Below are 15,703 nucleotides of genomic sequence, written 5' to 3'. Positions count from 1 at the left end.
AGGCTTATAGGAGACATCAGTGGATAAGCTGTCTCCAGAGACAGAGACAGAAAGATCTAGAATGGGGAGGGAGGTGTCGGAAATGGACCAGGTAAACTTGAAGGCAGGGTGAAAATTGGAGGCAAAGTTAATAAAGTCAACGAGTTCTGCATGCGTGCAGGAAGCAGCGCCAATGCAGTCGTTGATGTAGCGAAGGAAAAGTGGGGGACAGATACCAGAATAGGCACGGAACATAGATTGTTTCACAAAGCCAACAAAAAGGCAGGCATAGCTAAGACCCATACGGGTGCCCATAGCTACACCTTTAGTTTGGAGGAAGTGGGAGGAGCCAAAGGAGAAATTATTAAGAGTAAGGACTAATTCCGCTAGACGGAGCAGAGTGGTGGTAGAGGGGAACTGATTAGGTCTGGAATCCAAAAAGAAGCGTAGAGCTTTGAGACCTTCCTGATGGGGGATGGAAGTATATAAGGACTGGACATCCATGGTGAAAATAAAGTGGTGGGGGCCAGGGAACTTAAAATCATCGAAAAGTTTAAGAGCGTGAGAAGTGTCACGAACATAGGTAGGAAGGGATTGAACAAGGGGGGATAAAACCGTGTCGAGGTATGCAGAAACGAGTTCGGTGGGGCAGGAGCAAGCTGAGACAATAGGTCTGCCAGGACAGGCAGGTTTGTGGATCTTGGGTAGGAGGTAGAAACGGGAAGTGCGGGGTGTGGGAACTATAAGGTTGGTAGCAGTGGATGGGAGATCCCCTGAGCGGATAAAGTCGGTGATGGTGTGGGAGACAATGGCCTGGTGCTCCTCAGTGGGGTCACGATGGAGGGGTAAATAAGAGGAGGTATCCGCGAGTTGTCGCTGTGCCTCGGCAAGGTAGAGGTCAGTACGCCAGACTACAACAGCACCCCCCTTATCGGCGGGTTTAATAATAAGGTTAGGATTAGTGCGGAGGGAGTGGAGAGCAGAGCGTTCCGAAGGAGTGAGGTTGGAATGGGGACAAGGTGCGGTGAAGTCGAGACGGTTGATGTCCCGTCGGCAGTTGGCAATAAAGAGATCCAGAGCAGGCAGAAGACCAGAGCGGGGTGTCCATGAAGAAGAGGAGGGTTGAAGACGGGAGAAGGGGTCATCGGTGGGAGTGGAAGAGTCCTTGCCGAAGAAGTAGGCTTGGAGACGGAGACGGTGGAAGAAAAGTTCCGCATCGTGGCGAACACGAAACTCGCTGAGGTGTGGGCGAAGGGGGACAAACGTGAGGCCCTTACTGAGAACAGAGCGTTCTGCCTCCGACAGTTGAAGGTCAGAAGGGATGGTAAAGACCCGGCACGGATGAGAGCTGGGATCAGAGGGGGGAGGGGGGAGGCTGGGTTTGTCAATGGAGAGGGGAGGGTTGGGGTGAGAGGAAGATGGAGCCTCTGAGGGCCCAGGAGTTGATGGTGGGATCTGAGGAAGTCAGGGCTGCAGAGTGGTGGTCGGGGGGAAGGGGACACGGGAGTCACAACAGCAGCACATAAAGACCCGGCCTGGAGTTGCAGTTGGTGGTTGCACATGTGTTCCTGATGTATCCCATCATGACGTAATACTCTGAATGCTTACAAGAACACCGCAACTCTGATATTATACAAGTGAAGTATCTTCACTCAGAGGATCATGAGAGGCTGGAATGAGTCGCCAGTGCAAGTGGTGCATGCGAGCTCAATTTCAATGTTTAAGAGAAGTTTGGATAGGTACATGGATAGCAGGGTATGGAGTGCTATGGTCCCATTGCAGATTGATGGCAATAAACAGTCTAAATGGTTCAGCACAAACTAGATGGCCAAAGAGCCTGTTTCTGTGCTGTACTATTCGATGACTCCAAGTAGTTTTTAATTACTCTGTAACTTAGATACTTTAAATATTTCTTCCACTGAGTACTAACAACGTAGTCTTAGAATCGGTGGGGGGGGGAGGCAGGGGGAATGTTGGTGGAGGGAGTGAAGTTGTTTCTAAAATGTTCAGTGTGTGACTTCTGTGCCTCCTACCCGATGGAAGACTAGTCCTGGGGGTCAGATGTCCATAATGATGGAATGGGAAATCAGCTGCATGCAAATATTATAGAATTGTTCACTGTAAACAAATAAAAGGGAAGGTAGCGTAGTGGCTAAACAACACTTTACAGTTCCAGTGACCCGGGTTCAATTCCCACAAATACCTGTAAGGAGCATGTACAGATTTCTCCCCGTGACCGCGTGGGTTTCCCCCAGGTGCTACGGTTTCCTCCCACAGGCCAAAAATGTACCTGTTGGTAGGTTAATTGGTCATTGTAAATTGTCCTGTGATTAGGCTAGGATTAAGACCCTAAGGCCATAAAATACAAGAGCAGAATTAGGCCATTTTACCCAGCTAGTCTGCTTCGCCGTTTCATCATGGCTGATCCATTATTCCTCTCAGCCCCAGTCTTCTGCCTTCTCCCCCACATCCTTTCATGCCCTGACCAATCTCTGCCTTAAACCTCCATCAGCCTCTGCCTTAAATACTCGTAAAGACCTGGCCTCCAAAGCTGCCTGCGACAAAGAATTCCACAGATTCACCATTTTCTGGCTAAAGGAACTCCTCAGCGGGGGGTTACTGGGTGCCGTGGCTCGAAAGGCCAAGACGGGCCTTTTCCACACTGTGTCACCAACCAACCACCTACCGAAAACTGAAATTAAAGGAAAAAGCTTTAACCAGTGACCAATCAGTCAGGTTGTCTGCCCGAGGATAAAAGGTTGCTCTGGCTCACTACAGCGATAAGGAGCTTTGACTGGTGGCCAAACAGCATCTGGGATTGATTAGCAAGAGCACATGAAAGGGCAGCAGGGGCAAGCAGAGCGGCCATCACCTGAGCGGACACAGTCAGAGTGACGACCTTCAGGCTTTAGCTCGTTGAGGCTTCTGCAAAGGCAAGCTTCACTCAGAAGCAAAGGAAAAGAAAAATTCAAGGCTCTTTTTTCTTTCTCTTCTATATTTTTCCTTGGAGTTTAGAAGAATGAGGGGAGACCTCATAGAAACATTTCGGATGTTGAAAGGCATGGACAGAGTGGATGTGGCAAAGTTGTTTCCCATGATGGGGGAGTCTAGGACGAGAGGGCATGACTTAAGGATTGAAGGGCGCCCATTCAGAACAGAGATGCGAAGAAATTTTTTTAGTCAGAGGGTGGTGAATCTATGGAATTTGTTACCACGAGCAGCAGTGGAGACCAAGTCATTGGGTGTATTTAAGGCAAAGATTAATAGGTATCTGAGTAGCCAGGGCATCAAAGGTTAAGGTGAGAAGGCGGGGGAGTGGGACTAAATGGGAGAATGGATCAGCTCATGATAAAATGGCAGTGCAGACTCGATAGGCCGAATGGCCAACTTCTGCTCCTTTGTCCTATAGTCTTATATACCTGCTCAGCTAGATAGAGATGCCAGGCAGGATAGTCAATGCTCCTCTTGCGGGATGTGGGAAGGTAGGGAGACCTCTAGTGTCCCTGACAACTACAAATGCGAGAAGAAAACCCAGTTGCTGCTGCATAAAGTAATTGGAGCTGGAACTGGATGATCCCTGGATCATTCAGGTGGCTGAGGGGGTGATCGATAGGACAGGTAGAGAGGTAGTTACACCCAAGGTGCAGGACACAGGAAACCGGGTGACAGTCAGTTAGGGGAAATGGGTTAAGGAGCCAGATCGGAGTACTCCTGTGGCCATCCCCCTCGACAACAGGCTTATCATTTTGGATGCTGTCAGTAGGGGGGGGGGGGGAGTGGAAGAAAGCGGGGAGAGATGGTGGGAAGGTGACCTAGCACAGGAAAGTCACAGTGGTTGGGTCTCTGGCACAGATTCTGCCTTTGTGACTCAGAAGGGAAGGAGGGAGGAGAGGCACGCTGGGGTGATAGGGGATTCATTATTTAGGGGAATGGACAGGAGGTTCTGCGGGTGACAGCAAGATTCTCAGAAGGCATGTTGGATCAAGATCTCCATATTCTTAAGTGGGAGAGTGAACAGCCAAAAGTCATAGTCATTGCAGGTACCAATGAAGTGGGTAGGACGAGGGACAAGGTTCTGCGTAGGGAGTTCAGGGAGTTGGTGCCAAGTTAAAAGCAGGACTTCATGGGTTGTGATCTCAGGATTGCTACCTCTGCCAGGTGCTAATGAGGCCAGAATTAGCAAGATAATACAGTTTAATACGTGGCTAAGAAGTTGATGTAGGAGCGAAGGCATAAGATTTTTGGGTCATTGGGCTCTCTTCCAGAGAAGGTGGGACCCGTACAGAAGGGACAGTTTGTACCTGAACTGGAGAGGAACTAATATCCTAGCAGGAAGGTTTGTTAATGCTGCACGGTGGGGTTTAAACTAAAGTTGCAGGGGGGGATGGGAACCAGAGTGCCAGAACAGGGAGGGGGGAGGTTGTTAAAGGCAAATGTTGGTAAGACCTCAAAATTAGGAATCAAATGGTTGAACATGGTGCGACTGGTGTCCTGAGTTGCATATTTTTCAATGCAAGAGATATCATAGAAAAGGCAGATAATAGAGCTGAAAATGAGGTAGCTGGTTTACAGACAGAGGTAATGTGTGGTGAGGAGAGGCTACTGATAGGGCAAAAAAATTTGCGGTCAGCAGGATGGGTTGCAACATAAAAGGTGGACAAAATCAAAAAGGGTGAATACAGGACTGAAGGTGTTGTATTTGACTGCACGCAGAATACAGAATAAGGTGAATAAACTTGCTGCACATTTGCAGACTGGCAGGTATAATGTCGTAGGCATCACTGAATCATAGCTGAAAGATTATAGCTGGGAGCTTAATGTTCAAGGGAACACATTGTATCAAAAAGGCAAACAACAGGAATTCTGCAGATGCTGGAAATTCAAGCAACACACATCAAAGTTGCTGGTGAACGCAGCAGGCCAGGCAGCATCTCTAGGAAGAGGTACAGTCGACGTTTCAGGCCGAGACCCTTCGTCAGGACTAACTGAAGGAAGAGTGAGTAAGAGATTTGAAAGTGGGAGGGGGAGGGGGAGATCCAAAATGATAGGAGAAGACAAGAGGGGGAGGGATGGAGCCAAGAGCTGGACAGGTGATAGGCAAAAGGGATACGAGAGGATCATGGGACAGGAGGCCTAGGGAGAAAGACAAAGGGGGGGGGGACCCAGAGGATGGGCAAGAGATATATTCAGAGGGAGAAAAAGGAGAGTGAGAGAAAGAATGTGTGAATAAAAATAAATAAAAGATGGGGTACGAGGGGGAGGTGGGGCATTAGCAGAAGTTAGAGAAGTCGATGTTCCTGCCAATAGGTTGGAGGCTACCCAGACGGAATATAAGGTGTTGTTCCTCCAACCTGAGTGTGGCTTCATCTTTACAGTAGAGGAGGCCGTGGATAGACATGTCAGAATGGGAATGGGATGTGGAATTAAAATGTGTGGCCACTGGGAGATCCTGCTTTCTCTGGCGGACAGAGCGTAGGTGTTCAACAAAGCGGTCTTCCAGTCTGCGTCGGGTCTCACCAATATATAAAAGGCCATATCGGGAGCACCGGACGCAGTATATCACCCCAGTCGACTCACAGGTGAAGTGTCGCCTCACCTGGAAGGACTGTCTGGGGCCCTGAATGGTGGTAAGGGAGGAAGTGTAAGGGCATGTGTAGCACTTGCTCCGCTTACAAGGATAAGTGCCAGGAGGGAGATCAGTGGGGAGGGATGGAGGGGACGAATGGACAAGAGAGTCGCGTAGGGAGCGATCCCTGCGGAAAGCGGGGGGGGGAGGGAAAGATGTGCTTAGTGGTGGGATCCCGTTGGAGGTGGCGGAAGTTACAGAGAATAATATGTTGGACCCGGAGGCTGGTGGGGTGGTAGGTGAGGACCAGGGGAACCCTATTCCTAGTGGGGTGGCGAGAGGATGGAGTGAGAGCAGATGTACGTGAAATGGGGGAGATGCGTTTGAGAGCAGAGTTGATACTGGAGGAAGGGAAGCCCCTTTCTTTAAAAAAGGACATCTCCCTCGTCCTGGAATGAAAAGCCTCATCCTGAGAGCAGATGCGGCGGAGATGGAGGAATTGCGAGAAGGGGATGGCATTTTTGCAAGAAACAGGGTGAGAAGAGAAATAGTCTTTCTTATTTAAATAAAGGGGCTTCTCTTCCTCCACTATCAACTCTGCTCTCAAACGCATCTCCCCCATTTCACGTACATCGGCTCTCACTCCATCCTCCCACCACCCCACTAGGAATAGGGTTCCCCTGGTCCTCACCTACCACCCCACCAGCCTCCAGGTCCAACATATTATTCTCCGTAACTTCCGCCACCTCCATTGGGATCCCACCACTAAGCACATCTTTCCCTACCCCCTCTCTCTGCTTTCCACAGGGATCGCTTCCTACGCGACTCCCTTGTCCATTCGTCCCCCCATCCCTCCCCACTGATCTCCCTCCTGGCACTTATCCTTGTAAACGGAGCAAGTGCTATACATGCCCTTACACTTCCTCCCTTACCACCATTCAGGGCCACAGACAGTCCTTCCAAGTGAGGCAACACTTCACCTGTGAGTCGGCTAGGGTGATATACTGCGTCCGGTGCTCCCGATGTGGCCTTTTATATATTGGCGAGACCGGACACAGACTGGGAGACCGCTTTGCTGAACACCTACGCTCTGTCTGCCAGAGAAAGCAGGATCTCCCAGTGGCCACAAATTTTAATTCCACATCCCATTCCCATTCTGACATGTCTACCCACGGCCTCCTCTACTGTAAAGATGAAGCCACACTCAGGTTGGAGGAACAACACCTTATATTCCGTCTGGGTAGCCTCCAACCTGATGGCATGAACATCGACTTCTCTAACTTCCGCTAAGGCCCCACCTCCCCCTCGTACCCCATCCATTATTTATTTTTATACACACATTCTTTCTCTCACTCTCCTTTTTCTCCCTCTGTCCCTCTGACTATACCCCTTGCCCATCCTCTAGGTTCCCCTCCCCCTTTGCCTTTCTCTCTGGGCCTCCTGTCCCATGATCCTCTCGTATCCCTTTTGCCTATCACCTGTCCAGCTCTTGGCTCCATCCCTCCCCCTCCTGTCTTCTCCTATCATTTTGGATCTCCCCCTCCCACTTTCAAATCTCTTACTATCTCTTCTTTCAGTTAGTCCTGACGAAGGGCATCGGCCCGAAATGTCGACTGTACCTCTTCCTATAGATGCTGCCTGGCCTGCTGTGTTCACCAGCAACTTTGATGTGTGTTGCTTGTATCAAAAAGGATAGGCAGGAAGGTAGAGGGGGAGTTATTAACTGTACAGACCCGCAAGCATTACTAAATATGTGGCCTACAAATTACAAAGGGAGATAAAAACTGCATACCAAAAGGGAAATGTTACAATAATCATGTGGGGACTTCAATATGCAGATAGATTGGGAAAATCAGGTTGGTGCTGGATTCCAGGGGGGGCGGGGGGCAGTTTCTAGAGTGCCTACAATGGCTTTTTAGAGCAGCTCATGGTTGAGCCCACTAGGGTATCAGCTATTCTGGATTGGGTGTTGTGCAATGAACCAGAATTGATTAGAGAGTCTAAGGTAAAAGAACCTTTAGGAGCAAATGATCATAATGTGATCAAATTCACCCTGACATCTGAGAAGGAGAAGCTAAAGTCAGATGTATCAGTATTACAGTGGAGTAAAGGGAATTAAAGAGGCATGAGAGAGGAGTTAGCCAGAATTGATTTGAGAAGGACACTGGTTGGCTGAAGATAGAATTGCTTCTGGAAGCAATTCAGAAAGCAAAGGGTTATATAAGGGTTAAAGGGAAATTTTGAGAGTGCAGAGTTTGTATGTTCCTGTCAGGATTAAAGGCAAATTGAATAGGAATAAGGAACCTTGGTTCTCAAGGGATATTGCAACTCAGATAAAGAAGAAGAGGGAGTTGTATGAAATGTATAGGAAACAGGGAGTAAATCAGGTGCTTGAGGAGTATAAGTGCAAAAAAATACTTAAGAAAGAAATTAGGAGGGCAAAAAGAAGACATGAGGTTGCCTTGGCAGTCAAAGTGAAGGATAATCCAAAGAGCTTTTACAAGTATATTAAGAGCAAAAGGATTGTAAGGGATAAAACTGGTCCTCTTGAAGATCAGAGTGGTCGGCTATGTGCGGAACTAAAGGAAATGGGGGAGATCTTAAATAGGTTTTTTGCGTCTGTATTTACTAAGGAAGCTGGCATGAAATCTGTGGAATTGAGGGAATCAAGTAGTGAGACCATGGCAACTGTACAGATTGAAAAGGAGGAGGTGCTTGCTGTCTTGAGGAAAATTAAAGTGGATAAATCCCCGGGACCTGACAGGGTGTTCCCTCGGACCCTGAAGGAGACTAGTGTTGAAATTGCGGGGGCCCTGGCAGAAATATTTAAAATGTCGCTGTCTACGGGTGAAGTGCCGGAGGATTGGAGAGTGGCTCATGTTGTTCCGTTGTTTAAAAAAGGATCGAAAAGTAATCCGGGAAATTATAGGCCGGTGAGTTTAACGTCAGTAGTAGGTAAGTTATTGGAGGGAGTACTAAGAGACAGAATCTACAAGCATTTGGATAGACAGGGGCTTATTAGGGAGAGTCAACATGGCTTTGTGCGTGGTAGGTCATGTTTGTCCAATCTGTAGGAGTTTTGCAAGGAGGTTACCAGGAAAGTGGATGAAGGGAAGGCAGTGGATATGGTCTACATGGACTTCAGTAAGGCCTTTGACAAGGTCCCGCATGGGAGGTTAGTTAGGAAAATTCAGTCGCTAGGTATACATGGAGAGGTGGTAAATTGGATTGGACACTGGCTCGATGGAAGAAGCCAGAGAGTGGTGGTAGAAAATTGCTTCTCCGAGTGGAGGCCTGTGACTAGTGGTGTGCCACAGGGATCAGTGCTGGGTCCATTGTTATTTGTCATCTATATCAATGATCTGGATGATAATGTGGTAAATTGGATCAGCATGTTTGCTGATGATACAAAGATTGGAGGTGTACTAGACAGTGAGGAAGATTTTCAGAGCCTGCAGAGAGACTTGGACCAGCTGGAAAAATGGGCTGAAAAATGGCAGATGGAGTTTAATACTGACAAGTGTGAGGTATTGCACGTTGGAAGGACAAACCAACGTAGAACATACAGGGTTAATGGTAAGGCACTGAGGAGTGCAGTGGAACAGAGGGATCTGGGAATACAGATACAAAATTCCCTAAAAGTGGCGTCACAGGTAGATAGGGTCGTAAAGAGAACTTTTGGTACATTGGCCTTTATTAATCGAAGTATTGAGTATAAGAGCTGGAATGTTATGATGAGGTTGTATAAGGCATTGGTGAGGCCAAATCTGGAGTATTGTGTTCAGTTTTGGTCACCAAATTACAGGAAGGATATAAATAAGGTTGAAAGAGTGCAGAGAAGGTTTACAAGGATGTTGCCGGGACTTGAGAAACTCAGTTACAGAGAAAGGTTGAATAGGTTGGGACTTTATTCCCTGGAGCGTAGAAGAATGAGGGGAGATTTGATAGAGGTATGTAAAATTATGATGGGTATAGATAGAGTGAATGCAAGCAGGCTTTTTCCACTGAGGCAAGGGGAGAAAAAAACCAGAGGACATGGGTTAAGGGTGAGGGGGGAAAAGTTTAAAGGGAACATTGGGGGGGGGGCTTCTTCACACAGAGAGTGGTGGGAGTATGGAATGAGCTGCCAGACGAGGTGGTAAATGCGGGTTCTTTTTTAACATTTAATAATAAATTGGACAGATACATGGATGGGAGGTGTATGGAGGGATATGGTCCGTGTGCAGGTCAGTGGGACTAGGCAGAAAATGGTTCGGCACAGCCAAGAAGGGCCAAAGGGCCTGTTTCTGTGCTGTAGTTTCTATGGTTCTATGGTTAGTTTCTATATACATCCCAACAAGGAAGAAGTATTCTAAAAGAAAGACGACATGACCATGGCTACAAGAGAAGTCAAAGCCAACATAAAAGCTATATAATAGAACAAAAATTAGTGGGAAGTTAATGGAATGGGAAGCTTTTAAAAAAAACACAACAGAAGGCAACTAAATCATGTCATTGAGACAGTAAAGATGGAATACAAAAGTAAGCTAGCCAATAATATTAAAGAGGATACCAAGAGTTTCTTCAGATACATAAAGTGTAAAAGAGAGGCCACAATGGAAATCGGACCGCTGGAAAATGATACTGGAGAGGCAGTAATGGGGGAGCAATGAAATAGCAGATAAACTGTAAAAGTATTTTGCATCAGTCTTCACTATGGAAGACACTAGCAGTATGGTGGAAGTTCCAGGTGTCAGGAAGCATGAAGTATTTGAAGTTACCAGAACTAGAGAGAAGGTTCTTGGGAAACTGAAGGGTCTGAAGGTAGATAAGTCACGTGGACCAGATGGTATACATTCCTGAATTCTGAAAGAGATGGCTGAAGGTATCATGCAAGCATTAGCAACAACCTTTCAAAAATCACTGGATGCTGGAATGGTTCCAGTAGATTGGAAAATTGCAAATATCACTCCACTCTTCAAAAAGGGAGAGAGGCAGAAGAAAGGAAACTATAGGCCAGTCTGACCTCAGTGGTTGGGAAGATGTTGGAGTCGATTATTAAGAATGAGGTCTAAGGGTACATGGAGGCACATGATAAAATAGGCTGTAGTCAGCATGGTTTCCTCAAGAGAAAATCTTGCCTGAAATTTGTTGGAATTCTTTGAAAAAAGCACAACTATACTAGACACAGAGGAGAAGAGTTGATGTTGTGCACTTGGATTTTTCATTGATCCTGTTGTATCCCTTTGTCTTACTATGAATGCCCACAAGAAAATGAATCTCAGAGTAGTATATGGTGACATGTACATACTTTGAGAAGAAATTTACTCTGAACCAAGATTGTAATGATGTTGGCTTGTTATTGCCAGATGTATGAAGATAGAGCAAAAAGCTTGTCTTGAATAATGTTTATAAGATCAAATCATTACACACTGCATTGGGGTAGAACAAGGTAAAACAATAACAGTGCAGAATAAAGTTTAGAAGCTACTGAAAGAATACAAAGTAGGCAAACAAGGTGCAAGATGATAATGAGGTAGATTATGAGGTCAAGAGTCCATTTTATGTAATAGAGAACCATTTAATAAGACATGGGATAGAGCTAGACCATCAGCACACCAAGTCTGCTCCACCATTCCCTCTCAACGAATTTCTTCTGTCTTCTACCTGTAACGTTTGACGCCCTATCTAATCACCTTCGATGCTGTTGCAACAACAACCTTGTACTCAGTGTTAGTGAGACCAAGAAATTGATTGTGGACTTCAGGAAGGGGCAGTCAAGGGAACACATGCCCTCAGAGGGATCAGAAATGGAAAAGGTGAGCAGTTTCAAGTTCCTGGATGTCACTATCCCTAAAGATCTATCCTGGGCCCAACATATTGATACAGTTACAAAGAAAGGCACAATAGTGGCTATCTTTCCTAGTATCTGAGGAGATTGCGTATGACACTAAAGACTCTCGCAAATGTCTACAGATGTACTGTGGAGAGGGCTCCAACTGGTTACATCACTCTCCGGTATGCAGGGGTTACGGCACAGAATCAGAAAAAGCTGCAGAAAGCTGGAAACTCAGCCAGCTCCATCATGGGCACCAGCCACCCCACCATCAAGGGCACCTTCAAATGGTGATCCCTCAAAAAGCTGGCATCTATCATTGAGGACCCCATCACCCAGGACATGCCCTCTTCTCATTGCTACCATCGAGGAGGAGGTACAGGAGTCTGAAGCCACACACACAATATTTCAGGAACAGGTTCTTCCCTTCCACCATCAGATGTATGGACGAGCAATCAATCTATGACCTACCTCACTACTTCCCCCCTCTCTTTTACAGTACTCAATTTTTAATATTCTGATCAGAGATTAAGGGAGCTAGGGCTTTACTCTTTGGAGAGAAGGAGGATGAGAGGAGACATGATAGAGGTGTACAAGATATTAAGGGGAATAGATAGAGTGGATAGCCAGCGCCTCTTCCCCAGGGCACCACTGCTCAATACAAGGGGACATGGCTTTAAGGTAAGGGGTGGGAAGTTGAAGGGGGATATTAGAGGAAGGTTTTTCACTCAGAGAGTGGTTGGTGCGTGGAATGCACTGCCTGAGTCAGTGGTGGAGGTAGATACACTCGTGAAGCTTAAGAGACTACTAGATAAGTATATGGAGGAATTTAAGGTGGGGGGTTATATGGGAGGCAGAGTTTAAGGGTTGGCATAACATTGTGGGCCGAAGGGCCTGTAATGTGCTGTACTATTCTATGTTCTATGTTCTAATATACTGGTATACTTATTTTATAGTTTTTATTTTCTATTGGAATGCACTGCAGCTGAAAAATAAGAAATTTCACAATATATGCCAGTGATATTAAACCCAAATCTGATTATGCAGACACACTTAAAAAGGCACATGCAAAAGGCTGGTCAAAGACTGAATGGAAGAACAGGCACAAGGGGCCTGCCTGATGTCCCTTTTGGTGAGGCACCCAGACTGTCAGATCTTCTCACATTCCAACAACCATGAAACATACTACTCGCTGGTAGGTATTAACCCAAAACCCTGCCCCCACTTCCCACAGACTGAGCACTCTGGCAGAGTTCTGCCTCACAGAATGAATCACTACCTGTGTCTCTTTCCTATAAAAGGAGGGCAGTTTTGTGCTCATGATTTATTTCCCTTAAAGTTCAATGGCAGTCAGCAGAACACCACACAGTGTGTTTACCGGCAGCGGAGTTAAAATGTGAAGCAAAGTGACAGGAAGTATATCCAGTAAATTCCAATCTCTACAAGCTCAAATAATATCATAAAGTCTAATGTTTTTTATAAATACACACTTATATGCATTATGATGGCAGTGATACCCAAACAAACTTTCCATGTTAAACTGTCCATTCCAAAGACCTCAATTTACCAATTAGATGGTTCCTTTGGGCCTCATAGGAACTGCATTCCAGCAATATATGCGACACTGTTTCTTGGTAAGTGCACTCCCTAAAAAATGGCCGTATCATGTATTTTAATTCTGAACAAGGAATTATTCAAACACGAGGAAATCTGCAGATGCTGGATTTCAAGCAACACGAATTGGAATTGCGAGAAGGGGATGGCATTTTTGCAAGAGACAGGGTGAAATTCCTCCGTCTCCGCCGCATCTGCTCTCAGGATGAGGCTTTTCATTCCAGGACGAGGGAGGTGTCCTTTTTTAAAGAAAGGGGCTTCCCTTCCTCCACCATCAACTCTGCTCTCAAACGCATCTCCCCCATTTCACACACATCTGCTCTCACTCGATCCTCCCACCACCCCACTCGGAATAGAGTTACCCTGGTCCTCACCTACCACCCCTCCAGCCTCCGGGTCCAACATATTATTCTCCATAACTTCCGCCACCTCCAACGGGATCCCAACACTAAGCACATCTTTCCCTCCCCCGCCTGCTTTCCACAGGGATCGTTCCCTACACGACTCCCTTGTCCATTCGTCCCCCCCCCATCCCCCCCCACTGATTTCCCCCCTGGCACTTATCTTTGTAAGCGGAACAAGTGCTACACATGCCCTTACACTTCCTCTCTTACCACCATTCAGGGCCCCAGACAGTCCTTCCAGGTGAGGCAACACTTCACCTATGAGTCGGCTGGGGTGATATACTGCGTCCGGTGCTCCCGATGTGGCCTTTTATATATTGGCGAGACCCGACGCAGACTGGGAGACCGCTTTGCTGAACACCTACGCTCTGTCCGCCAGAGAAAGCAGGATCTCCCAGTGGCCACACATTTTAATTCCACGTCCTGTTCCCATTCTGACATGTCTATCCACGGCCTCCTCTACTGTAAAGACGAAGCCACACTCAGGTTGGAGGAACAACACCTTATATTCCGTCTGGGTAGCCTCCAACCTGATGGCGTGAACATTGACTTCTCAAACTTCTGCTAATGCCCCACCTCCCCCTCGTACCCCATCAGTTATTTATTTATATACACACATTCTTTTTCCTCTCTCTCCTTTTTCTCCCTCTGTCCCTTTCACTATACCTCTTGCCCATCCTCTGGGTTTCTCCCCCCCTTCCCCTTTTCCTTCTCCCTGGGCCTCCTGTCCCATGATCCTCTCATATCCCTTTTGCCAATCACCTGTCCAGCTCTTGGCTCCATCCCTCCCCCTCCTGTCTTCTCCTATCATTTCGGATCTCCCCCTCCCCCTCTCAAATCTCTTACTAGCTCTTCCTTCGGTTAGTCCTGATGAAGGGTCTCGGCTTGAAACGTCGACTGTACCTCTTCCTAGAGATGCTGCCTGGCCTGCTGCGTTCACCAGCAACTTTGATGTGTGTTGTTGGAATTATTCAAATTAGTATGTCCAATAGGTAAATGTGTAAGTATAAATTGTTCCCTCCTTTTATGCCCTCTCCCAATTGAGCCCCCACCATCCTCTGAATTTTATATAAATGCAGTCCTTATCCCAATGTTGTTGCTACTATGATCGAATTGACTTTTTAATTATGACTTTCACCTCGCATTTAGTTGATTTACTTTAAATTCGATGCAAAAAAAAACAACCGCATTGGATTCAAGTGATGTGGTACCAATCTCCGCAAGTCCACCAAAGTCGCCACCCTGGATCAGCTGACCCCGTAGGTCACCTGAGCACCAGTACAGCCTTGCACATGGAGATCCGTGGGGAATCGAGTCCATTTCCTCCACCCCACTAGAACCCGAAATTATAAACACAAGAGATTCTGCAGATGCTGTAACAAATGTTGGAGCACGGCTCCCAATCTGAGTTCACGGACCCCTCAGTTAATGGTGGTGGCTCCATAGTGCGTGTATATATATATATATAAAGGTCGGGAACCGCTGTGCTGGAGGAACTCAGCAGTTCAGGAGGCATCTATGGAAATGAAGAGACAACCAACGCTTCGTGCCGAGACGTTTCTTTGGGGAACTTCTTCATTTCCATGGATGCTGTCTGACCTGCTGAATTCCTCCAGCATTTTGTGTGTGTTAGCCGAAATTAATTTCCTGGGTCGGATGTGATCTTGAATAAATCATATTAAAGCACTGGTGGATTTCAAGTAAACTGGATTATAAAGGGGGATTTGGAAAGAAAATCTCCGAATGCGAATACTGGAAGATTATCTGTTGAGAAAGAAAGAGAGCGGAGGAGAGAGAGAGCGAGAGATTCTTCAATGAAACCACCGCACTCTGACCACCCGAGCCTGGCGCTGCCAATAAAACAGAGATCTGATACTTACTTGGCTGACAGTGTGTTAATGGATCCTGTAATAAGCATCATTGCCGCCAGGCCCAACTGATACCGAGTACACGCCATAAAGAATCTAAAATATTTCCGTCCCCTTCCGCAATTCTGCGGCTTTTAAGAACTCTTCCCGGTGAGACAGGAACAAGAAGTCACATGATCCGGTCAGCTGAGAACCAGTCACTCTGAGCTCCGGCAAACTTTGCGCAGTGTTCGGTATTTTACCACCCGAGTCACTACAAACTCTACGAACTCCACTGGGGCACTGATTTGGGAATGGTGGGGGAGGAGTGTGATTTTAAAACTAAATACAGTAACAATAATCACACAACAAAATGCTGGAGGAACTCAGCCGGCCGGGCGGCGTCTGTGGAAAAGAGTACAGTGGACGTTTCGGGTCGAGACCTTCCAGCAGGACTGGTGAAGGGTCTCGGCCCGAA

At 46.9% G+C, this 15,703-nt stretch overlaps 1 protein-coding gene across 1 annotated transcript in view; it reads right to left on the bottom strand.

Moving 5' to 3' along the window:
• slc35f6 (solute carrier family 35 member F6) overlaps positions 1 to 15,401 on the bottom strand; it is a 75,962-nt gene extending 60,561 nt beyond the window's left edge. Inside the window, exon 1 of the mRNA XM_063033381.1 lies at positions 15,259 to 15,401. Coding sequence (XP_062889451.1) covers positions 15,259 to 15,335 — 77 coding nt within the window. The 5' untranslated portion in view covers positions 15,336 to 15,401. The remainder of the gene's footprint in view (positions 1 to 15,258) is intronic.
• Between the last annotated feature and the right edge of the window lie 302 nt (positions 15,402 to 15,703).

This window comes from Mobula hypostoma, chromosome 2 (genome assembly GCF_963921235.1).
Source record: "Mobula hypostoma chromosome 2, sMobHyp1.1, whole genome shotgun sequence".
Classification (NCBI taxonomy): Eukaryota; Metazoa; Chordata; class Chondrichthyes; order Myliobatiformes; family Myliobatidae; genus Mobula; species Mobula hypostoma.
Note: the sequence above shows the minus strand (reverse complement) of the source record. Positions and strands in the feature narration are given on the sequence as shown.